This window comes from Pagrus major, chromosome 8 (assembly GCF_040436345.1).
Source record: "Pagrus major chromosome 8, Pma_NU_1.0".
Lineage (NCBI taxonomy): Eukaryota > Metazoa > Chordata > Actinopteri > Spariformes > Sparidae > Pagrus > Pagrus major.
In genome coordinates, this window is record NC_133222.1 from 30,888,307 (window position 1) to 30,913,501 (window position 25,195).

A 25,195-nucleotide genomic window follows, 5' to 3' on the forward strand; every position below is an offset into this window, starting at 1 on the left:
CGGGTCGACTGGGGTTCTAATCTCACGGTGGCCCTTGGATTAGGAGATGAGGCAGAGTTAATCTGAAGAAAGTCTGGGTAGTTGAACAGAAACAGCTAATCCTCCATTCCTGCTGGTTATCTGTCACCCTGTCTGTCACACACAAACACACACACACACATACACACTGTGCCAGCATGATGCGCACAATGAACGCCTCGTGTACCAGGGCAGAGCCAGACGTGTACTGTAACTACACTCTCTCTAATCTCATTGACTGATGTAGGGCACCAGGAATGGTTTAAAATGGGGTTGTGTGTGTGTGTGTGTGTGTGTGTGTGTGTGTGTGTGTGTGTGTGTGTGTGTGTGTGTGTGTGTGTGTGTGTGTGTGTGTGTCAGTATTGTCTTTGTGTGACTGTGTAAAGAAGGTGGCAAGTAGCAGTGAGTGTCACATTGTCTCGGAACCCTAGCTCCGTCTGGACAGGGGACGGGGTGTCATACATCACACTGTAAAAAGGGTGCAACATGTAGCAACAAAGTCATGCAGGACACCTACTTAATGGGAAGAAGCACACCTAAAAGCACATTATAACCATGTTTATCTAAACCAAACACAATTCTAACACCAAGCCACTAAAACAAAAGCAATAAAAATGTTGCATGCCAGAAAAAATAAACAAGTTTTAATTTCTGTAACATGAGAAATCAAAAATTGGGCTAAAAGTGTTACCTTTATTTTGGTCCCAAGATTTTTCATATGAGCTTGTAATGGCTGAGATATACTCATTTTCATTTTCAGAGAATTTTGATTGTTTTTTAGGCCAGTTCTTCACAGATACATTTAATTTTATCTGTTTTATCTGAATTTTAAATTCACTTGATAAATATTGACAATAGTCTTTCTGGCACTCATTAGTTGTAACCAATCATAACTTCCGCCCACTGTGACATCACTTGCATAGCCTCTAAGATACTATTCAGGTTGCCTAGTGAAAATTGCAATGTATATCTTGTATTTTTTCATATTGCAAAATATATCGCAATGACACAAAAATCGCAATGTCAGTTGCATGCAGCCATATCTGATAAATAAAAAAGTCAAACTTTCCAGGGATAAATCCACATCATGAGGGAATAAAACATACAATTGAAACATGAAAATATAAAACCTGCACCTAAGTAATTTGGATTTCTCATCTTTTGGCAGTAACCACATTTTTTACACTTGATAAGAATTAGATTGAGGTGCGAGAACAACAGAGTTCGAGAGAAAACTGGCTTCTTTTGCCATGTATGCATTTTGACATCCGTGTGCACACACAAGATGAAGAATTCAGATAGGAAAAGTGTTTCTGTTGCAGCAGAATGGACGGATGAAAAGAAAATGTGGATAAAACAGATGAATCCACGAAGATAAATGATCCTAAATAAACCAATCCTGCACATAAAGGGTTGGATAATTCACCAGAGAACCTGTCCTTTCATTAAGCCATCAGTCCAAATGCTTTGTCACAAAAACACCACAGGATTCAGCATCAAAATTGAGGGCATAAATCTGAAAATCGGATTAGCAGCATGTAAAATGTGGCTTTATAAAGTACCCAGGTGCTTGGAAAAACATTTCCTGTATTTCCTGCATAATAGTCAGTGAATGGAAGTGTTTGAATGCAGTTTTGCGGAGGGGAGAGGTTGGGTGCCAGTCAGTCCCGTCTGTAGAGACTCCACTGAGACCCTGCCAGCAATCATGCTGCAGATGTTGGCTGCAAGTGTTTACTGGCAACAAATAATCGTTGCGACACAGAGACGTGATCATGAGAGTGCAGTTTTGGTCACCGTTGCACACTTATTCAGGGTTTTATCAGCGTGGGAGATTTTTCTTTATCCCTTCAAACATAGATTTTGCATCATTTATGTGAAATGTAAAGAATTTGTTTATAAACTAGAGCAGTGCTGCCATGGTAATGTAGAAGGGATTGCTACTGGCCAACAGGTTTACTGGGAGAGTAAAAAAAATTCCTGTCATTCCTTCTAATCATGCTCTGCTGACGCACGACGCATGTCGGTGGGCATGACGCTGTGTGAGTGTGAATATTTATATTCAAAATTCACTCACACACACACACACACACACATACACACATACCTATCACAGTTTCACATACATCACAAGAACAAGCATGATTGAAACTAAGGTTAAACTGAGGCTTCCTGTGTTGTCTTTTGTCACCATGTGATGTGGCCTAAAGTTGAAATATAACACTTAAGATCAGCAATCACTCTAAAGCTCTGCACAGAGGATACATACAGAACATGGAGGAGCTCGACTCGCAGTTCCCTGTGCCGACTTCTGCAAAAGGTACGTCTTGTTCATAATAAGTAGCGAGTTCCTGGGATCTTTGTTTCAATTTCATATACGTTGCAGATTTAAAGGGGCACTATGTAGTTTTGGAGACAAAATTCATATCCTTTTAATATTTACAATATTAATGAGGTAATTATACAGACTCAGAAATATTTATTTTTTCCATAACTGAATAAACAAGCTGTTCTCAGAGGAAAATAAGGTCCCAGAGCACTGTTTGAGCACTGGGTTTGAAGTAAAACAGTATGAATTTGTGTCATCCTTTAAGGCAGTTTATTCAATCATTAAAACGAAGAGGGTTTGTTTATTTAGTTTGTTTAGGCGTCAATAAAGATCTCTCTCCTCTGATTAAAATTCCTCTCCCAAACGACATAGTGCTCCCTTGATATGAAGTCAGTGGCTTTTACCACGTTTATTCACTTTTCGTTCAGTTTGTTGACTGTTATAACTCGCCCATCCCGTTCCTGCGTCTTAAATATTTGCACGAGAACTGTGCCTGAGGAGATGAAGTTGATGGGATGGTGGTTTGAAATAATAGATTAGAGGCTATGGGCTTCATTTACATTGCGGCAGGCAGATGAGAGAAGTGGTGTGTGGCGCTCCAGGCTGCTTTACTGTGCTGATTGTTAATCATTGATCAGACTGACTGACTGATGGCAGGCGTAGACGGAATGAGAAGTGCATCGGCTGTTGCACAAGCGGGTCAGTCCTCTTCTACTGTTTCCCAGCGACTCTCTCGGCATTGTTTGATCCTTTTATGATCTGATTAAAATGGATGAGATCAACAGGTGAGAGGAAGCTGGAGAGCACTTAAATCATGCATGTACCTCACAGCTTCATACTCCCTGATTGATTTACTACTGTTCATTTCTACAATGCAGGAATGTGTTGCCGGTCTCTCAGTAGTGCTGTTTATATCTTATAAAGTCTAAATGTGCAGAGTTGTGTGTTATGAACCACTTGATATGTGTGTGTGCGTGTGTGTGTGTGTGTGTGTGTGTGTGTGTGTGTGTGTGTGTGTGTGTGTGTGTGTGCCACTGTACTTGTTAAAAGCCACTTAAATAGGGGGTGTGTGAGCGAGAGCGAAGGAGGAGTCTTGTCCTGCTCTACTCTCTTCTCTGAGCTGAGTCACTCAGCGGCAGCGCTGCCTGGGAAGAATCGCATGTAACCTAAACTTAGTCGTGCTCTTCTGGGACACACACACTCTCACACACACAGCGTGGTCCCTCAATGAGGAGGATACACAGTTTTCCTCTCGGTTTCTAGCGCAGGGTGAGTTCATCCACAGGGATTTATTTCTTCTCTCTCTGTTTGATTCCTCTCAGATTGCCTTGCCTGAGTGTGATCTTCTCTTCTTCCACGTCTTGTTAGATCTGTTTTTTATTTATTTTTTTATGTTTGATTTGAGGTTATTTACAGCAGAACACACAATCACACCTTGGTAATAGAACAGGCTTGTATGCTATCAGGCTGACCTGCTGTGGTTGTCTGTCGATTTATGAGAATGTTGCAATGTTTGCACTCCACAACTGGCCGAGCCTTTCATTTAATAAATCACTTCATATGCAAACATGTTCACATCACTACACTCCGCAATGTGCCTCTACCATAATGTATCATTTGCTGAAGACTGTGTACGTGAAGGATTTCTGATATTCTTCAGCTAACTCAAATTTCTCCTGTTAATCTTCTCTTGTTTTTCCTGACATTGCTGTAGCAGCGTAGAAGCCACCCAGACCTTTTTTAATATGCCAACCCATTTAAAAAGAAGAAGCAGAATTTGTGATAAGTCCTCTCAGACATTCTGTGTGAAATGAATGTGGTGCCCGTGGGGCCATGAGGCAAAGCCGAGAGAAGACAAAGCTTTAGTTTCAAGCTGTGTCTGGCAGGGTGGGGACACACTGCGCCACTCATGCACAGGTGTGCCGTTTGTTTTGTTCACCTGGAGATCTAACACCGGAGTATCGGCACACATTTAGCCAGCGGGGGTTTGGAAGGAGGGACACGTAAAAGACAGGTCAGGCAGGCCTACTGTCATATGACAACGCTTCAGGGAAGTGTTGATCTCACGAGCATGAGGTAGAAATGTCTTGTACGTTCACTTGACTTGAATGGTGTTTGACTGAGAGGCTGAGTGGAGATTAACCCACTGACACACACCTGCCTGTCTGCAAAGGCAGTAGTTTGTTTGTGACAAGAAAGTTTCTCAGACTTCACTGCAGACGTTCGTCTCATGTTGTGTTGAAGTGCATTGTTGAACAGGTCAGCAAGTTTGTTTTGAACCATGCTCGCAGCAAGGCTCCAGGGATGACAGTGTTGGTCTGTGGGTCCACCAAGACTGTTCAAGATTGAAATATCTACAGTGTAAAATGGATTGCCATACATTTTTGTGAAGAAATTCAATGTCCCTACATCCAGTGACAGGATGTCTATTACTACAATTGCTACAAAGTACAGTTACTCAGTTTTGAGGTACTTGTCCTTTACTTGAGTATTTTTTATTTCCTCCTGCTTTATACTTCCACTACGCTACATTTTGGAGGCAAATATTGCACTTATACTTTATTACATTTATTCTAATACTTAAGCTACTTGTTACTTTGCAGATTGCATGCTGCATCAGAACCAAAGTAGCGCATTTTAAATACTTCAGATAAAACACTGAATACTCACGCTTTTACTCAAGTACTATTGTTATGGGTGACTTCCACTTTTACCCAAGTTGTAGTTTCCCACAATATCTTTACTTTTAATCAAGTATGACCACTGGGTACTTTTTAACAACACTGCCCAGATCCCAATGAATTTGGTGAGCCCCTGACTTTTCCTCTAGCACCACCAGCAGGTTGACGTTTCTTTGTTACATTACGGAGATTAATGGAGATTTGTTGCTTCCATCCTCATCAAAATTGTACTTTTATTCAGGTGAAATACTGTACTGAAAAGCTTTGTGCTAGTGCTAATTAGCAAATGTTAGATGGTAAATATGAAAAAATATGCTTAGCAATAGCATGCTGCTGTGACTGTATTGTCACTGTGAGAATGTCAGAATAAAACTTCTGGCATGACTGTTAACTCTTCTTGTTTGGATTGTTTTTTGTATTGGGGTGCCAATATTTATTATTCATGCAAAAAAACTGTGCTTTTGTTGCCTCCACTTACTTTAATGTGCTTTCTAAATCAGACTGAAATAAGAGTTAACCATACAGCTTGTGTGGGAACTAAAGTTTAAAAGTCATTAGGATTGCTTTTTTAGGGACCATAACTGTAGAAAATTGTACAACATGTTGTGGAGAACCACCAGATAGTGTGTGACCAACAAACTAACCGACCTTGCCATCCCTGGAGCCAAACTATTTTGGGCACAAGTTGGGATGATTCCCTATTTTCGGACACGGTTTGTTTTTTTGTTGCAGAGAAAGATATTTGTGTCGGAGTGATACATTCCTTCAGCCTCCTTTGCTGGCTTGCAGTGAACTCATTCCCCTACTGCTGTGATGTGGCAGAGCTGGAGGGTTGTGGGGGGGTGATGCCTTTCATGCTGTAGTACTACGGCAACATTGACCACACACATACACACACATGCACACAACCCGCTGAGCTCAGGTAAATGTTTAAAGTGAATTCTCCTTACTGATTCTCTTTGAAACATGGTGGATCTGGTTCGGTGTTTCCAGAGAGTTGACATAGCTCCGTCTCACTGAGGGAAGATGCCGTTCATGTTTTCAGATAAGTGTAGAGGATATTTATGATAAAATCAAAAGATGCAGCACCTTGCCAGCCAGCACAGGTTGTTCTTCCTCATCTGCACTTCCACTGACACCTGACCTTTATGCGAGCATTTCTCATTTTCTTGCACTCGCTGTGCAGTTTTGGATTTATTGAGATAGAAGCAGATGCCTTCAGGCTCAGTCCACTCAGTTGTGAAATAAATGATCTGAAGGTAACCGGCTAGTTGCCATGGCAGCAAGTCTCACCATCCTTCAATAAGGACCGAGGCAAAGGTTAAGTCTCAGTTTGACGTGTGAACTCACACTTCCTGGATTGCAACTGTGCTCCAACAGGGTTTCGGTTTCTTTGTAAAACTTACAGTATGTCGATCAGAAGCATTTATCGTAGCATCAGTTAAGTCCAGCTGAAGTTCCTCTTCTGTTTGTATCGTCTCACACCCAGACAGCAGGGTTCCTTCTCTGCTCACACAGACGGAGGGGGATAATCAAAGTGTTTCTGCAGGGTGGTGGCTGGCTGCTTCTAATTTACTGTACAAGGCGGTCTGTCACTTGTGCCAAGCCAGCTATAATGAGAAGATGCCAGAATGAGTGTGTTACCAGGAGCAGTAGCTCCAGTACTGAGAAAGGAAGTAGAGTTTGTCCTATTCTTACTGAAGAAACTGACTGTTTCCCTAATATATTTCATAGAAGAGCTTCAAGATACTTGATACCATCTTAACTGAAAATCATTTTCTGCGCAATTTACAAAAGAACTGGTTCGCAGATTCAAGGCAAATACATTTGCATTTCCAGACACATCTACTCATACCTCTGTTTACATCTCTCTTTTCTTATCTTAGGCAGTAACACTTAAAATACCTGCACGACTTTCTCAGGCTCAAGTGAAAGCAGAGGTGATTAAAAGCTGAAGGACTGGTGTTTGACACAGTTAATAACAACCCTCAGAGAGGAAGCCAGGCTGTGGAGAGTGGACCCCCTGCAATCATCCCAGATAAATGCCATATGTGCAGTACAATCTTCATTTTTAGCCATACATGCATAATATGGCGCATGATGTTTTCTTATGATCTCTTAATGTGGCCACGAGGGGAAGCCAAGCACGTAATCAAGAGAAATTCCTGAGGCCGCCTGCAGGATTGATTGGTAATTTTGGGGCCGTGTTTAGAAAGTCTGCTCTCCCAAACGCAGCGTGGGACTGTTTCCAGTCAGACGGTTGCTAGAGCTGTTGTCTTTAATTACGGTCAGGCTGTAAAAATAGGAACTGTGACTATATGATTCTGTGGTTGTTGTTTTCCCTTTCTGTTTCAGGATTGGTAAGATAAAGATCACTGTAAAGGAAAATAAACAAGGGGCCCCAAGCAGTAACTATAAACTGCATCTGGAAGGGTACACCATATAGTGTGTTTTTCACTCAAATATCAGTCGTTCATATAATTTAGAACTAGGGTTGCAACAGTATACCGGTTTTCAGATATACTGTAATTGGGACTGTATTTAGGGCTGCAGCTGACATATTTTCATTATCAGTTAATCTTACGTTTATTTTACTTGATTAAATTGCTGATTGTTTGGCCTGTAAAATGTAAGAAAACGGTGAAAAATAGGCCCGCTTGTTACAGTTTCCTAAAACTCAAGTTTCTTCAAATCAAACAGTCGAAAACACCCAAAACTCAATTTACTCAAACAAAAGACAAAGAAAAGCAGCGCAAGGTAGGTGTCTGCCATAATGTATACAATTAGTGCTAATTAGCTGATGTTAGCATGCTTACAGGGTAAATGGAAATGGTAAATTAACTTATTACGACTTATTTTACATGCTAAACATTAGCATATTAGCATCACTGTGAGCATGTTACCATTTAGCTCAAAGAAAGCCTCAAAGAGATGCTAGCGTAGCATAGCTGTAGACTCTTTGGGCTGTTGCTCAAAAATATTTTTAACAGCGACTCAGTTATTAAAATAGGTACCTCCACTAATGACGTTATGTTTTCACTCGTGCCCGTTTGTTGGTTGGTTTGTAAGCAGGATTACACAAAAACTACTGAGCAGATTTTCACGAAACTTGGATGGAGGATGGGTCTCAGCCCAGAGTAGATCCGGTTACGTTTTAGTGGGGATCGGCAATTTTTTTTTCTAACTTCTTTTAACATTGCATTTTTTGACATTTCCGTTAATTTCTCAGAGAATAAAACATGCATCTTGATGAAAAAAACCACAGCTATTGAAGTCACTGGTATCTATGAGTGAGTGCTTTGATGTGGCTCCTAGATGTGGTGATCTTAAATTATGGTTAAGCGGTTCAAATGTAGAGTGATACAGGACTGTCAAGTTTGATATTGGATTCGGCTTGATTAAATTAAAGGGGACTGTAGGGCCGTGGTGGACGTATGCGCTCTTTGCCTTTCTAGTTGCAGATAAGATTTTTGAGTTTTTTGATAGTGTATTCGTCTAAAATTCAGAAGCTTTTAACTATTTTCAGACATGACACCAGGTCTATCAATGAATTAAGACCTCTAATCAATGATTTATATTAGGGGGTGGAAAATGTCTCTTTCAATATTAGCATCACTGAGTGCCAAAATAAGGTTGATTAAACTTTACTGTCTTTGTACTAGACGTTCTTGACTAAAAACAGAACAGATACTAATAAAAGGCGCCTGAAGGTCTAGTGTGAAACTGTTTGAAGTCTGAATCCTCTAAGGTCCACTCTATGGCTATTGCACTACACACACTGTTTATCCGTGCAGGTTAGCCAAGCGCAGAGCTAAATTGATTTCTGCATTCAACCCATACATCAGCGCCACTTGTTAAATCACAAACACCCATTTAAGTGACCACCTTAAATGGAAACTAATAGCTTGTAAAATAATGAGTGCACCTACTGGCTATTTAGTACCATATATGGGCATTTGCCTTACTGGGCTACATGTCAAAGTACACGCGTTTCACATGCGTGTGTGTGTGTGTGTGTGTGTGTGTGCTGTTGAGGTCAGAGAGAGAGGCAGATTTAGGCTACTGTAAACACTGCCAGTCGCTTCATTAAATCAGTCTGTCTGCTCTATCTAAACACTGACGCTGTACCATCTGTGGCCAGCTGGTCGAGTAAAAGCCTCGCCGGAGCTGATCATCAACGGGATCATTAGCTGGATAATCAACTGAACTGTCTGACACTCTCTAATATTTACCCTGCAGCTGTTTATCATAAACGTATTTGCAGAAATTAATATATACAGTAAGCCCTGTGTATAGATGTCAGGAGGGATGAGATTTGGGAGGAACTGTGTCAGAGTGTATGAGGCACACTGAGGCGTAAGGAAGGGATCCTTCAGGCCTTTAAAATAAAATCTTGGGAATGGGCATGGATTGAGAAGATTTAACTACTTGTCCTCCACTTGTTTTATAATAATAGAGATGTCTTCATGTTCTCTCTCTCCCTGTCCTTCAGCTCTAGGCAGTAGCACGGCGCACCAGCACCGCAACCCACCCAGTGTGCAGGCGTGCCTGAATCGGGCGGGCGGTGGGACGACTTACAAGAGCCGGGGAGGCGTCAATGGAACAGGCCCTGGAAACAGGCCGCCCTCGCTGTCTAAACCACAAGGTACATAATGACAACTCACAACAATTCAGCCAAACACTGCAGTGGGAGGGTCAGTTGACACAATTGTATCGGTCTATGATTCATGTGTGGAGTCAGTGAGAAGGTATCGGCACGCACAAGCTAATTGTCTCAGAGTGACCTTTGTCCTACTTTCATATTGTCCCTGTAGTTCTTAAGGGACACAATGTATCCCATAAATTTCGGTGGTGGAGGAAGTATTTAGATCTTTTGCTTAAGTAAAAGTGCCAGACTGTGAAAAATGCTCTGGAACTGGAAATGTTATTTGAGTAAAAGTATAATCAGGCAAACTTAATAATACTTAGAGCATGAAAAGTACTCAATGCAAAAAAAACCTCTTGTGACTGTTATACTATTATATATTATATCTTTACATTACTGTCACTCAGCCAGAAATATAAAAGCAGGATTTCACTGTTGTAGTTGGTTGAGACGGAGGTCATTTTGAACTGTTAAATCGTTTGAATGCTTGGTTTGTAAAAATTCTGAAAATAGTGAGAAATTAGAGTAAACTGAAACTTTCACAGTGTTCCCTTTGTCCAACCAATAGTCCTAACACATTTTTTACAAATATTAAATTGGTGAAGTCACCCTTTAAGAAGCTGGATCCATGAAACGTTTGGATTAAAAATTACTGAAACAATTAATTTTGTGTCAGCTGTACTTGTTTATACTGTTGGGTGGCTTATTTAATAACAAAACATCATATTTATAAGCTCTTCATATGTTTTGTATAAATAAAATATACATTTTATATATATATAAAAATCTTAATTTGTAAAGTTACTAGTAACTAAAGCTGTAATTTGACTCGTACTTAAGTGTGCATCACACCATGTAATCTACTCAGTTACTTTTAAAATGATAAATGAGTACTGAGTACAATTTGTATCGGTATCTAAAGCATTTATGTGCATTCTTGTAGCCAACAGAGCTATCTGATCACTTAGGGGCCAATGAAGACCCTGGCATACAGCCAAAAAAACAAAACTCTGCAGCAGGCGCAGGTTTGGAGAGGAGACCACGACCACTGAGCAGAACAGAGCAGGAGCTGGGAGTAATTCAGACTGAAGATTTGGAGAAACAGAAGCCCTTTTGATTGAATGCCTGCTATTAATAATGTATAAAACACCAATGGTTAAAAAGTAACTAATACTCTGAGTAGTGTTTGAGAAGAATATCAGTGGTTTTACTTGTAGTTGAGTAATAGTTAAGTGGTGTAACTGTACCGGTACTTTTTCAGCACTCTTTCCACCACTGCTAATTATGTTATGGGTCCAAACATTCTCAGTCCACCTCAGGGAGAGTGAAAACAGGAATAGAGTTACATAAGATGTCCTGGGATCAGTGAACCCTGTGCCTCGTTCCTCTTTTTATTTGCGCTGAGTAAATCATTGTACACAGATAAGACAAGAGACAGAGCTCCATTCTTTCTGCTGCTAATAGTCATCCTGGAACTTCAAGTCCTAACACATGACTTGTGAGTCAAGTGAAACTGATTGATTACTCTGTGCTGAGCTGGGTAACTTGTTTGTCACATTAAGGATGTTAACAGCTCAGTGTCCTGTGTGCTGGTCATTTGCGATAGCTTATACCGCCCCCTTCAGGTCCAACCCCACATTGCAGTAACATATTCCCTGATGAGTGAAATCAAAGCAATCATCTGCATCAACCAGCGTCCAAGATAGTCACTAACAGTTCCTCTGTCTTCTCTCCAGTGCCTCCAAAGCCACCACATCTCCAGAGCCCAGTGACGGAGCTCACGTCCCCGCTGGGCCGCTTCCAGAAACCATCGCTTAGACCGGGCATGGAGGACGGAGGAGGAGGAGGAGGAGGAGGAGGGAGCAGAGGAAGAGGGGCTGTGAACAGGGAGAAAGGCAGGGAGAAAAACTCCAAAGTGTCACACCTCATCAGCCGCTTTGAGGAGAACAGGTAGGCGCACTTTACACCCTGGTGTTGTGTGTGTGAGAGATCAGGACAGTATGCTTTGAAAAAGTTGATTTGTGTGTTTTTTGTGAGGAATTGCTCGTTTCATTCGATCTGTGGTGCAGTGTTATTCAGTGAAAGTGGCTCTTCAATATTGAAGTTTGGCTGCGTCCAGCATGGCAGGGTTCATCATGACAGATGGCTGAATAACTGCGAAATACGTCACTTAATAGCTTTTGTAACAAAACGACCTCATTCAGGCTGTTGCAACCCACAGTGACGGAAAACTTTTCTGTCTTTCCTAACGTTTCCTATGCCGGTTATTTCAAGGATTAAAAGCAGAAGTGCTCTCGATCAAAGTCTCCAGCCTGACTCATTGATAGTAGCACAGACGAGGGCTGTAGACAGAACAAGCCGAGATTAGCCCGTGCTCGACAAGCCAAGCGTTAGCAAAGGGGATGAAAGGAGATTTACACAAGCAAGGGGGAAACACCGCTCCTCATTCAGTTGTGGGACAGTGCTGGGAGATGAAACCCAGGAGAACGAGGTAAGATCTCTTGCACTATCTTTAATGTGTCTGCTTTGATCACGAGGCTCGTACTGGTGATGTAAGTATTCTGTCGGCTTCTACGCAAACTCTTCCCAGCAGAATCTACTAAATCTAATGCAGGCTTCCAAATGTTTCTCCCTTTTTTTATAGACTTATATTCCAAGTCATGTAAGTTTTGATTGCTGCAGCCTTGTCTGTGCGAGGGAGGCCCGTTGAAAGTGGTGGAAAGGCACAACAATGGTGCCCTTGTCCCCGCTGGACAACTGCTCATACAGTAGAGCCCAAAAAAAATGCAAGCAGTGGCGTGCCTGCTTAGATTTCCCTCAGTATCATCAGTCTGTAGCCTTGTATTTTGGATCTCTGGAAACAGAATTAGAAAATCCAAGCGGGATCCCGCACCCTTTCATCACACGTCCTCGTGTCGACGCGAGGTTAATCAGAGCAAACGGGTGTATCTTTCTCATTCAGACTCTGCGGGGGCTGTGGGGGATTAGCCCTCCAGTGGCCTCGGTACAGAAAAAAGAGAAAGGCCCGCAGCTTCCGAGAAACAGAATTAGCCTACTAATATACTAATCTGGTTCACATGGCACTGAAGGCACCTTAGAGGACTGCCACATGGCAAGTGGAGCTGCTCTTAATTCTTGTCTCGTTCTGCTCACTTTAAAACACTGTCATGCACTGCTACACTTGGTGTGTTATTTATATGCAAAGAGGAACTGCTATGTGCACCTTCCTACACACTGCGAGGTGAACAGTGCGTTTGTGTTTTTTCTTATATAGAAATATGAAACAATGTCTGCCAATCAGGGTGTTATTCAGCCTTGCTCTGAGGGGTTTGGACGGTATTGTCTGAAATACAAGCATCTCAGGTGGCCGACAGCCCAGAAGTGATTCATCCGTAGAGTGTTTCACCAGCCTGTTGTTGTTCCTCTATTTATACATACTTCCTGTTTCAATCGGACAGTGACAGTCGTTGCAACAGCGAACAACTAAAGCTAAAAAACACCTGCGTGGCCGATGGGTTTTTTCATGGGTTTTCATTTTTGTGTAGGTTATCTTGTTTCTTTGCTGCTAGAAATGGTGATGCTTTGACTCCTGGAAGTATTTTTTGTGGCCAGTTTTACGACCGAGTTGGGATCAGCAAGCCGAGCTAAGATACAGTAGCTACTGGAGGTTTCTGCTTGCTGCGAGACTGGAGGGTAATTTACAGGGAAACAGCTGGACCGACTGCCGGTACAGGATGTGGAGCAGATGAATGGTGACATTGTACATCCATGTGTGTGTGTCTGTGTGTGTTAATCTAGCCTCCATTCCTCCGCTGTATATCAAAACGTCTTGTTCAAACTGTTTTTTCCATTTCATTCATGCTCAAGCAAAGAATGGAAGAGACATTACAGCACAATATATAATGTGGGTTCTCCTTGGAAGTAGGACAGGATCGGTCTCTGGGGAGTAGTGTTGTACCTCTCCCCCTCCTCCTGTCCTGCTCATTACTGTACTTCCATTCCTCCTCTGCTCATCCACACACACACACACACACACGCACACACACACACACACACACACACACTTCCTCTGCACTACACCAGCTCTCAGCAGCCTCATAAAACAGAAAGAAGTTTTTGCATCTCCACAGTTTTATTTTTAACTCTCACACTCACGTGCAGAAGCTCTCTGCTTACCGTCGGGTCTCACACTCTCTGACCAACGTGTCGAAGAGACTCCTGCAATCTATCTCGTCTCTCTGCGCTCTTGCCGTACTGACCGACTTCCTCCTTTTGCCTTTTCCTCTGTTCCACCAGCAACACAGAGAGCAAGAGAGACGGCTCGCCGCTGAAACAGATCAGCAAGTCAAACAACTGCAGCCCAGCTCACCGCGCCCACCAGAAGCAGAGCGAGACCGGGGGGACTCAGGAGAACGACTCCTCCGTACCGGCTGCGCCGCAGGATGCTCACGAACCGGCGTCTAACGGGGTGGTAGCGCAGATGGAGCAGGACAAGGAGAAGGCGGAGAGGAACATTGAAAGCGTGAGGATAGAGACTGCCGGGCTGGTGAATGGAGATATGGGGGACGGGAGCGCAGAACAGAGCAATGATCATTCACCTCCACACACAGACAGGACTGGTACAGAAAGCCACACTAAGAATGAGGACAGTGGAACAGAAAGTGAGCACAGGAACGGAGAAGGGAGCACAGACCAGAAGGTACGTGCATGTCTGCTTTGTTAGAGTGTATTTACATCCTTTGTGTCGGATATTTAAAGCTGTCTCGTTGCTCTGCAATCTCAGATATTCTGAGATCTCAAACCTTCAGCATTGATTTACGTTCTGAGCGTTAAGTGAAATTAAATCTTCTGAACTAATTCAACCATGGGTTACTCTAACAGTGTAAGGGTAGAGTTACAGGAGTGTGTGCGTGCGTCTCAGAGGGGCTATTATCTGCGAAGGCCGAGCAGATGTCCAACGCTCCAGCAGCTGAGTTCATGCCTCAGTGAACTCCCCTGTGGGAACTGCTGGTGACTGCAGATTATAAATATCTCAGGTTGAGATCAATCTCTGTCTTCTCCTCTGCTCAAAACAACCACACAGTCTCTCTGGCAACAGGAACAACAGATATCTTTACTGATGCTGTGGCCCTGACAGAGAGCTTTGTCAAGTTGAAACTTACCGTTGGTGGTGAACTTGAGTCTTCTATTTGTGGACATGAACATGATCTCTGGTCAAATCTAGTCATTCAAACTGTTTGATCAGTTTTGAATCAGATTGTTTTTGCTGTTTGTGGAATTATCTTGAGTTAACATACAGTTTAGCTCCTCTGTGTGTCAGTTGTTACAAAACAACGTCTTAAATACTTCTGTTCAGCTGGGTTATTGGTCTTTATGTGTGCCTTTTGCATTAGTGCATCAACTACATGAATACCAATAAAACCATGTGGAAATAGTCCACTACAAGTTAGTAAGCACTGATTATTTTGTTATTATTAGCAGCAACATGTTAAAAGAGCACTGCATGGATTCAACTTTGCACATTTTCATGTCACGTTGATGCAGCAGAACCAAAGATTTCCTTGTCGTAACGTGGCGCATGCATTACCCACAATTCAACTCAACTGACGAAAGTTTGAGTGGGGATTTGGGTGTGTTATGCTAGTGGCAGCTAATGTAACCACTTTACTCCACACCCTTCTTATTTATTCACGTTCAAAGGTGCAGTCTTCAGACCCAACCAGCACTGATTCAGGCTGAGGACAGTTATCAGACTTCACAGCCCCTCCAAAGGGTCACAAGATATAATGGATAGGTCGTGAGATGATTAACGAGAGAGGAAAGAACAAACGAAGAAATTCTGCGACACAAAAAGGACGTACTTGGGATTTCTTTAATGATATTTGTACTATTGTGAAGTATCGAAAGTGAAATGTTTTTTTTTTTTATCTCTTTGTGGCCCGAGCAGTTATTTAAATGAAACCATCTAAGAGGTTTCACTCTTGGGTGGAACTGCTCACAACTCAAAGACATCTGAAAGGGGCCCCAGCTGCACGCAATTACAGTTCCTTTTCTGTCAGGGGTCACAAGTCAAAAAAGATTAGGAACAACTGGTTCAGTCTTTAGAGATGCATTCAGTTTTAAGAAGCGCATCATGTTTTTTTATCCGTTTGTTTGTTTTTGTTACCTTGTTTTGTACCTCAGCCTGAAAAGAATTAGTCAAATTAAGGTGTCCAGTTAATGTAGTCAAATAAAAAGAGCAGTATTTCCCCCAATAACTCAAGCAAAGTACCTCATTACAGAACCTAATTACTGTACTTGAGTACTTGTTCATGTGGAACTGTAGCACTCAAATGCATTTCAGATATTTCTCTACTGATCAGTGTTGACTTGAAAACCATACTGAATTGCATTTCTCTTACTCTGTAGCATAGCATGCCCGGGAAAAAACAAACTCAGCAGAGAACATTGCGAATGTGTTGACAAATGAATTATGTTGAAATGAATTATGTGCTCTTGGGCCGCTTGAACCCACAGACAGAGGAAGATACTTGTTCCTTGCAGTTGCATAGTGCGAAATATTCTGCTGCCATGGTCATTGTCACGGGAAAACGTCCCAGCATGCCATAGTTCATCCAATCAGTATGCAAGAAATTTTTTGAGTAGATTTTGAGGCTACATTTGCAGTTTGTCATACATATCAGTATACATACATACTGCATACATATCGACCTCTCACACAGACCTCACATGTTTGTGTCCTTTTTTGATTTAGAGTCATTTCCCTTATTCTATATTTTCATTTCCTGTTCTGAGAGCCTCAGTTTTGCCACAGTCTAGCCCACCATCAGCCCAGTGTTGTGGACACACACATTAGTGCTACATGCTGCTGTTTGCTGTATGCAACAACTAATAGTACATACCTGAGCTCAAACAGCAGAGGAGTCACTGAGGCGTTGAACCTGAGTCAGTGCAAGAAAATGCACAATATGTAGAAAATGCAACATGTTGTTCCTCAGCCGTTCACTCTCTGATGGCTGTTTTTAAAAGAAGTAGCATCTCTTAAATCAGTGACCTAACCAAAAAGGAACTTGCAAAGGGTCAGGAATCAAATTACAATGATGTGGGAATATAATACTGACCTCAAATGCATGCACTACAGACCGTTTATACCACACTTCTGCATTATTTTATTTTTATTTAGCTCCAGTCAGTGTCTCAAAAAGCTCATAAGGCCCCATTTTCCTTTAAGCCTTCGATGACAATACCAATTACTCACCGTTAGAGAAGTATTAGAGTGGAAAAGGTCATTACGCAGACTGTGAACTGTGAGACGGTGCTGCTGTCTTCCTAGCCCAACAGAATAAGATCACTTTCGCACCTCACTAAGTCACTAATGAACAGAAGTTATATAAGATCACCACACGTGTAAAAACTCACAGTGATGTACCCTCTGTTCTCAGGAGACAAATGAACAGAAGCTGTTTAAGATCGCCAGCGAGCTCTTGCATACAGAGAAGGCCTACGTGGCGCGACTTAACCTGCTGGACCAGGTGAGGAACTCAGAGGGAGCGCCAGTTCCCTTTTTTTTATACATTACGCAGGAGGAAAATATTCATGTGAAAACAGCAGGAAACTGAATTAACTTGAGCTTGTTCCTTTTATATATCACTTATTGTTTCTATGTTGTGTACGGCTCTTCAGGCATTCTGTCTTAAGCTAATGGAGGAGGCAAATAAAGGGACGTTCCCTGTGGAGGTAGTGAAGAACATCTTCTCCAACATCTCCTCCATCCACGCCTTTCACAGCCAGTTTCTGCTTCCAGATCTGGAGAAACGCATGGGAGAATGGTGAGCTTCAGCGGGAATGAAATGAGAATGAATGCTAGAAAGTTCTGTATCAAACATTTTTTAACATACTGTAAATAGATTTTTCATTGTAATGTAGTAACAACTTCAGGTCAAGCCCTACCTCCTCCTCTCCCTCCCTGCAGGGCGTCCAAACCTCGCATCGGAGACATCCTGCAGAAACTCACACCCTTCCTCAAGATGTACGCAGAGTACGTGAAGAATTTCGACAAGGCCATGGAGCTGCTGAAACAGTGGACTGATCGTTCGCCTCAATTCAAGGCCATCATTCAGGAGATACAGGTACCGCCAGCCAAAATCCAGTCCTTATAAATACATTTATATTTTAGAAATAGGTTCGAGTTTCTGAAAGAACACAGACTCGTTGGATAAGCAGATTTTACGCGCACAAATTTGGTACAGAATGTAGAAAGTGAGCTAATATTACGTTTGGTTTGGTTATTTCTGGACAGAGTCAAGAGGCCTGTGGCTTCCTGACACTTCAGCATCACATGCTCGAGCCCGTGCAGAGAGTCCCTCGCTACGAGATGCTGCTCAAAGACTACCTGAAGAAGCTGCCTCAGGACGACTCTGACCGACGAGATGCAGAAAGTAAGTCGAAAATGCCTTAAACTCCCACTCCAAGGGGCCATTGTTATTTCAATTAGTCTATCTTAAGGTAACCCATCTTTTTTCCCCCCTAGAATCGTTAGAAATTATCGCCACAGCCGCTACTCACTCCAACAGCGCCATACGAAAATCTGTAAGTACATATGTTTCAAACCAAGACAGAATCTCTCTGACTCACCGACATCTGACTAAAATGAAATGACCCATCCTCATTTAGGAGAATCTGAAGAAGCTGATAGAGATATACGAGATGCTGGGTGAGGAGGAGGACATCGTGAACCCCTCTAACGAGTTCATCAAGGAGGGCCACATCCTGAAGCTGGCAGCCAGGAACACCTCAGCCATGGAGCGATACCTCTTCCTGGTAAGAGAAACTGTCAGGCGCAATAACACCTTCTTATCTAATGAAGGACGCTGCAGGGAAATATGCTGCAGCGAGACTTCCTCTGCACAAGTCAATTGAAACAAGTGAATCATTTGGAGCCAGGAACACCTCCATGTGAGGATACACCAGGGGCACATGAACAAATCTCTCAATTACTGAGATTGCCAGATGATGTGATTACGTCGTGGCTGTTTCTTATTAGCTTCAGGTGGAATGTCTCCCGTCCGTGTAATTCATGTTACCCGCCGTGCGTAGGACTGCCCCAGCTGGAGGAAAACAATGCCAGAGAGCTGAACTAGAATAGTGCTGATCTATTCTCACACATGTTCTGCCATCACTAAAACGTGTTGTGTTCCTTTTGCTGCCAGTTCAACAACATGCTGCTGTACTGCGTGCCCAAGTTCAGTCTGGGGGGGACGAAGTACACTGTCCGGACGCGGATTGGCATCGATGGCATGAAGATCCTGGAGACACTGAATGAGGATTACCCTCATACTTTCCAGGTGTCAGGGAAGGAGAGGACACTGGAGCTACAGGCCAGGTACAATTTATATCAGGCAAAGTGCAACAAGGGGGTCATTTTAAAAAACACCCCAGCCCCTCCCAGATTGAAGTATACAATTGTATTTAATTTGATGGGGAATAGTGAACTACATGTAATTAAACTAGTTTTAACTACATTTTGCAGTAGCTTGCTGGTATTTGCATAGTGATTCAAGCAGATAAATTACTTTTGGTAGCTTAGTTAAAGATCCCCTCCACAAATGTATTGAGGCATAAACAAAAACTCTCTAATGTGTGCCAGTTTAAAATCTTAAAATTGCACCTATTCTTTCTCCCTCATTAAAAATTCCAGAATAACTGTTTATTAAAGGAGATATATCATGCTAATTTTCAAGTTCATAATTTTGGGTTCCTACTAGGATAGGTTTACATGCTTTAGTGCGCAAAAAAGAAATCCACCCTCTCATGCTGTCCAGTGCTGCAGCACTGTGTTCCCCCTCTGTATGAAACGCTCTGTTTTAGTTCCTGTTTCTTTAAGGCCCCTCCTCCCCAATACCCAGTCTGCTCTGATTAGTCAGCTCACACACGCTTGAGCACCGCTCACTGTGTCTCTGGTCGGCTCTGTCGTGTTTTCATCTTCCAGTTAGCTTCACTTCTACCGTGAATAGAGGCATAAATTACGCAAATGTATGACATGGTGATGAAGAGTGATGTCAAGAAGTCACAGAGAGAGGTGTTCTTGCTAGCACAGACTTTGGGCTTTTTAACTTCGAGACCTTTTACATGCACAAGAACATCTATAAAAAAATTATAAAAAAACAAAAAAAAGCATAATAGGTCTGCTTTAAACATTTTTTATTTCTCAAGTTCACCTGCTGGATACAAGATGTCTCCTTCTTTACTGTAAAGTCCATTCTCAGTGTATGTGCACTGGAGGCTTCAAGTTTCCACATCACACTTGTGTATGATGAATGTTGACCAGGATTGGCTTACAAACTATTTGTGATGTCACAAATCATGCTCGCAGGCCCGCCTCTTAAAATCAGATTTTCAATGAGATCAGAGAAAATTTAGACTTTTAGCAAATGAAAGTGAAAACAGCCTTCTAGCATCAAACCCTGCACATACATCATTCTACACAGCGAGGCTTAAATTGTAGGAACAAGAGGAAAAGCACATTTTTGACTGCGGAGGGACAAACTAGATTTTTCCCGTGGGTAGCTTTGCTGTAGTTCAACTTCTTCCAGTGTGAAGTTCTGGTAAGCTTGCAGAGCTATCCTTTCAAAAAGCTTCCCACTGGTAAGCTGCACCACATACAGTATAATTTCAGTATGGACGACCACCACAGCACACCCAAGCTCCATATTTAAATCCTGTAAATCTCTAAATAAACTCTGACCACATCTAACTGCTATGTTGGTGTGACTGTCACATAAAGTTAAGGTTTATACGTTCTCAGTGTCTTAATGCTAATTCTGGCTTTGTTTTTCCTCTTCAGCTCAGAGCAAGACAAGCTAGACTGGATTAAGGTACATACAGTACATATTGAACATGATTTTCACGTTTGATTATGTGTCTGTGAAGAGAATATAAAGTGACTCACACATGTTTGGTTTTTTTTTTATCCTTCAGGCTTTCCAGGCGACCATTGAGATTTTCCAACAAAAAAATGAATCATTCAAAAACGCCTTGAAAGATGTGGAGGAAGTGTCTGTAAGTGTCACATCACAGTTGTACACACACAAATAAGATGTCGAAAACCGTTCTGCACTGTCATAATGAGCGTGTTTTTATTTAACTACAGAACGCAGAGCTGGGGAAGCGTGCCCCTCGATGGATCCGCGACAATGAAGTGACAATGTGTATGAAGTGTAAAGAGCCTTTCAACGCTCTGACACGGCGGAGACACCACTGCAGAGCCTGCGGCTACGTAAGTCATCTTGATGGTGTCGTGTCATGCATAATGTATGTGCAGGAGGTGAATGAGAGTGCGTCAATCAGGATAGACTGGTACAACAGGGAACCTTTACTACATTCAGAGCTCACAACTGCAGTTCAGATGTAGTGGTGGCACAATCTACAGGTGTCCTGTGTGTATTCTACAACATGTACGGATGCTGTTTCTTTTGTGTAACTTTTTGTTGCTGCTGTTTTTTTAAATCCAAGGCCACATGGAGGACTCCTCTCTAATGCAAGAGGAGCACTTTAAAAAATCAAAATAGTATTAGTTAAGTCACCCTGAACAAAACTGAGAGGATTAGTTTACTTGGATATGCAGTCGAGCATATTCATATGAATGAAAACAAGAGTCATCATTTTAAGATTGCTACATTTTAAAGTGCAATCAAAAATGTAATCAAGTACTCTATGACAATGCAACTATAATATATATATAATATATAATTAATATAATATATAATATGATTACATGTTTTCAAATTTCATCTAGTTAATTATTTTTCATTATCTGATTACATATCCCCAATTGCATGTAAACCATTATTACCCAACCCTGTTTTTGACAAACTTGTAGATTTTGCTGCAGTTGAAGTTTTCCCTTTACAGTTCCCAAAAATGTGAGAAGAGTCCCTGTCAACTACCTGAAATACATTCAGGAAAATATGATTCATATGTGGGCTTCAAATCAGGGAAATCTATTGCTCTTCCATGTTAGAGTTGCTGTCCTTCAAGGAATATGCACGTACATTTAAAGTTTTAAGACAGAGACCGTGTAACAGAAATGTCCCTGACTTAACTTGGAGTCTGGCAAGGGACATTTGTTGCACATCATCCCTCACCAGTCGCAGGCAAAATGCCCCTAAATGTTCTCATAATTAAATAACATATTATTTAAAAAAGAAACAAGAAGTGTCTACTGGCTTATAAATAGTCATGGTGAACTAAATGATGCCCAAAGATAGTTCCTGTGACAGGTTTAGTAAGCATGTGCTGTATATTTACTGCTCTTCTCTTCCTCTTTCTTACAGGTGGTGTGCTGGAAGTGCTCAGACAATAAGGTGGCGCTCGAATATGACAACAACAAGACAAACAAAGTCTGCAAAGACTGCTTCTTAATCCTGACTGGAGAAAGGGTAGCTGAGGGCAAAAAGAAGGGCATCCTAGAGGTAAACAGGATGTACTGATACATACAGAAATCTGTTTCTCTAAACAAAAAGATAACTGACCTAGAAGTAAATTAGTAAAGTAGTGTTGCCTTATTGATTTTGTCCTCATTTGCCGTGGTCTTATTCCCACCGTGCAGATCGAAGCAGCTCAGTTCTCAGGCAGCAGCATCATGTGTGGCTTCCTGCAGTACTGTGAGAAGAACAAGCCTTGGCAGAAGGTGTGGTGCGTCATCCCTGAGAAGGAGAGTCTGGTGCTCTATCTCTACGGAGCTCCGCAGGTAAAACACCAAGACAAGAATCGAAAAATATGATTACCAACATTTATATAAAACTCATCAATTCACATGACGATCTGTTCATCCCTCAGGACGTGAAGGCCCAGTCTACCATCCCCCTCCTGGGCTACTCTGTGGATGACAGCGCCCGGCCCACAGACCCTCCAGCCACCTTTCGCCTCTCTCAGTCGAAGTCCATCCACAATTTTGCTGCTGAAAGCGAGGAGCTCAAGCAGCGCTGGCTGAAGGTGATCCGGGTGGCAGTGACAGGAGAGGTGCCGGAATGCCCTCCGACCAACGGCAGCAATACCACCGTGACAGACAACAACAACACACAGGAAGCGGGCACTGATAGCTCATAAGGTGCAGGCTGGAGGATGCTCAAGGAAGACAATATGTGCAGATGTGTGCTGCACGCACAATATACAAATGCACTTTCTCCATGCTGTCCTTAAATCTGAATCTTAAAGACAAAGTGGAAAAAAAATCAGTGCTGGATAAGCTGCCTTTCCTTGCCACTCAACTGTTTCCCACTTTCTTCATGGATTTTCTCAGCTAGAGCTGTGCTGGATTACTAAAAGACTTGTCTGGTACAATCAACACTAGAGCAAAGGGGCCTCAGGATTGATTGACTTCCCTCAAACAGGCACTATTAAAGACAGCTCAAACTTCATAGACTCTTAACCTGAATCAGCTCCTCTTGAGCCAGTGGACTACCATGGACTTGCGCAGCACCCTTTACAGGATGTGAATCAAAGCAAAAGGATGGTCCAAACAAAGTCTGCTGGTGCTGAAACTCAACTCCCTATACCTGTACAGTATAAATGTTTCGTTTTTGTTTTTCTCAAAAAGGAAAAATTGTGTTTTCATGTACAGAAATCAGTCTGAATCTTTGTTTTGATAATATAGAAAACATCTAAGTATGATATAAAGTATTTACAGTATTCCTGCTTTTCTTTGCTTGAGAAGATGGTTCCAAAACTGGGGGGAAATGATCACGTGGTTGGCTAATGATGATCTCATCTCCCGCTCTCGTCACTCAGTGAAAATACTTCTAATCAAACTCTGGATGCATGTTGGCTGATCTTTGTATGTTTGCAAATCTATGAAGCGAAGGAACTAATTTGCAAATCAGTATGACCACAGGAGAAATAGATTGTCCTCGAGTTGGTTGAGTTTTAAATACCAGCGTCTTATGCCGCTATATGGGAGGGCGATATGGAACTGGACTGGCAATACACATTGTAATATCCTAAATTTCCGTACATTTTTTTTTTTTTATGTTTTTGACTTGTTCAGAAATGCCTGACAAATCAAGGTGCTTCATCATCTTGATGCAAATTCCTTACAATCCATTACTACAAGTCAGTCCTGATCATTGACTATCAACATTGCCCACACTGGCAACCAGAGCTATAAACAGGCACTCCGGTAATTATTGTCATAAATTTTGGACAATTACTAAAGAGATTTCTTAAAAATGTTTTAAAAAACTGTCAAAATTGAAGCAGCAGAGGTTGAGATGACCTGTAGTGTAAAGCTTCAAAAACAATGGATCCTACAATTCCCATAATGCAACTCAATACTGACTATCATTGCGTTCACCTGATCCGTAAAATGGTCCCATTTCCTTAGTTAGGAAGTTGTTCGTTCGTTTACAACTCAATACCATATTACACATACATGTGAGCAAAAATTTGATATCTTATGTATAAATTTATAAAAGTTTCTAGTCATCAAGCAAACATTTACTTTCGTCTGCCATGTTTCTGCGCATGTCAAAATTTTCGCCACTTTCAGAGTTGTTGCTCCGATTTGAGGGGGTGCTCACACATCAGCAATTTATTTTTCCAATTATTCCAACATCATATAAATGCACAGTTTAGACATTATACAGCTTGAGTCTTTCTCTCTGAGACAAGTAAACTGACCTTCATGTGGAAAAAACAATGGACCAGCCCTTTAATTATAAGTAGAAACAGTACAAAAACATCTCAAATTTCTATGGTCTCCCAATATGTATTGTCATACATCGCCCAACCCTGTGGCCCAGTTAGTGCTGTTAGTACTAAAAACTGAGAGTGTTTGGTAAAAGCTAGTCCAGCTAAAGGACAGTCTAAAACTTTAGTTCACGCGGGGAGAGCTGAGCGGGGATCATCGTTGTCTTCATGTGCCAGGGTTTTCTATTTAGATGCAAATGCAGCACAATCAGTTATAGCAAAGCTGGTGCGACAAATGTAAATGTGTTTTTAATGCTGTAATTAATTTTATTATTTAAAGTAATTTATAGAGTATGATGACAAGCATGATCTGTTAAAAGTAGCACAAAGTCGTTCCCTCACTGTCAGCTAAGAAGTGCAGTAGGTAGATGTTAATTTTCTTTCCGAGAGCAAATGTTTTTCCACTAACTCATCAAAGATGTCACCTCGGTTGTTCAGCGTGACGGCGACCGGTCACTGCGCTGGACGGACCATGTTCATTCCCTCTCTGTGCTCGATGCTGGTGCTCACCTGAGTCTCACCCCTCTGAACTCGTTCCCTTCTTCACTATTCAAAATAATAAAACAAGAGCACAAAACTTTCCTGTCTGAAAGATCTGAATGTATATCCAGATTTTTTTTATGTGTCCTCTCATCCCCTGCCCTAAAGGCTTGAGAATCTACGCACTTTACAGTCTTAAAAAGTGTACCTTCAAAGAAAATAAAACCAGATTAAATATGATTTATGTCAATCGAGCTTGTTTGTAATGTTCCTGCTTGAATGGCTTTACCTAGAATTTCC

At 41.8% G+C, this 25,195-nt stretch overlaps 1 protein-coding gene across 3 annotated transcripts in view; it reads left to right on the plus strand.

Moving 5' to 3' along the window:
- The window catches only part of fgd4a (FYVE, RhoGEF and PH domain containing 4a), a 51,254-nt gene extending 26,119 nt beyond the window's left edge, over positions 1 to 25,135 (plus strand). For 2 of the 3 annotated variants that reach the window (XM_073472423.1, XM_073472424.1), the window contains exons 3-18: positions 9,518 to 9,670; positions 11,407 to 11,620; positions 13,967 to 14,369; positions 17,113 to 17,202; positions 17,354 to 17,499; positions 17,643 to 17,799; positions 17,970 to 18,108; positions 18,201 to 18,259; positions 18,344 to 18,490; positions 18,880 to 19,052; positions 20,514 to 20,544; positions 20,648 to 20,728; positions 20,820 to 20,945; positions 22,003 to 22,140; positions 22,278 to 22,418; positions 22,508 to 25,135. In XM_073472423.1, the coding sequence (XP_073328524.1) occupies positions 9,518 to 9,670; positions 11,407 to 11,620; positions 13,967 to 14,369; positions 17,113 to 17,202; positions 17,354 to 17,499; positions 17,643 to 17,799; positions 17,970 to 18,108; positions 18,201 to 18,259; positions 18,344 to 18,490; positions 18,880 to 19,052; positions 20,514 to 20,544; positions 20,648 to 20,728; positions 20,820 to 20,945; positions 22,003 to 22,140; positions 22,278 to 22,418; positions 22,508 to 22,777 (2,468 nt within the window). In that variant the 3' untranslated portion in view covers positions 22,778 to 25,135. Of the gene's footprint in view, positions 1 to 3,557; positions 3,614 to 9,517; positions 9,671 to 11,406; positions 11,621 to 13,966; positions 14,370 to 17,112; positions 17,203 to 17,353; positions 17,500 to 17,642; positions 17,800 to 17,969; positions 18,109 to 18,200; positions 18,260 to 18,343; positions 18,491 to 18,879; positions 19,053 to 20,513; positions 20,545 to 20,647; positions 20,729 to 20,819; positions 20,946 to 22,002; positions 22,141 to 22,277; positions 22,419 to 22,507 lie in introns of those variants that run through there. The other variant, XM_073472425.1, reaches the window with a different exon arrangement.
- The last annotated feature ends 60 nt before the right edge of the window (positions 25,136 to 25,195 follow it).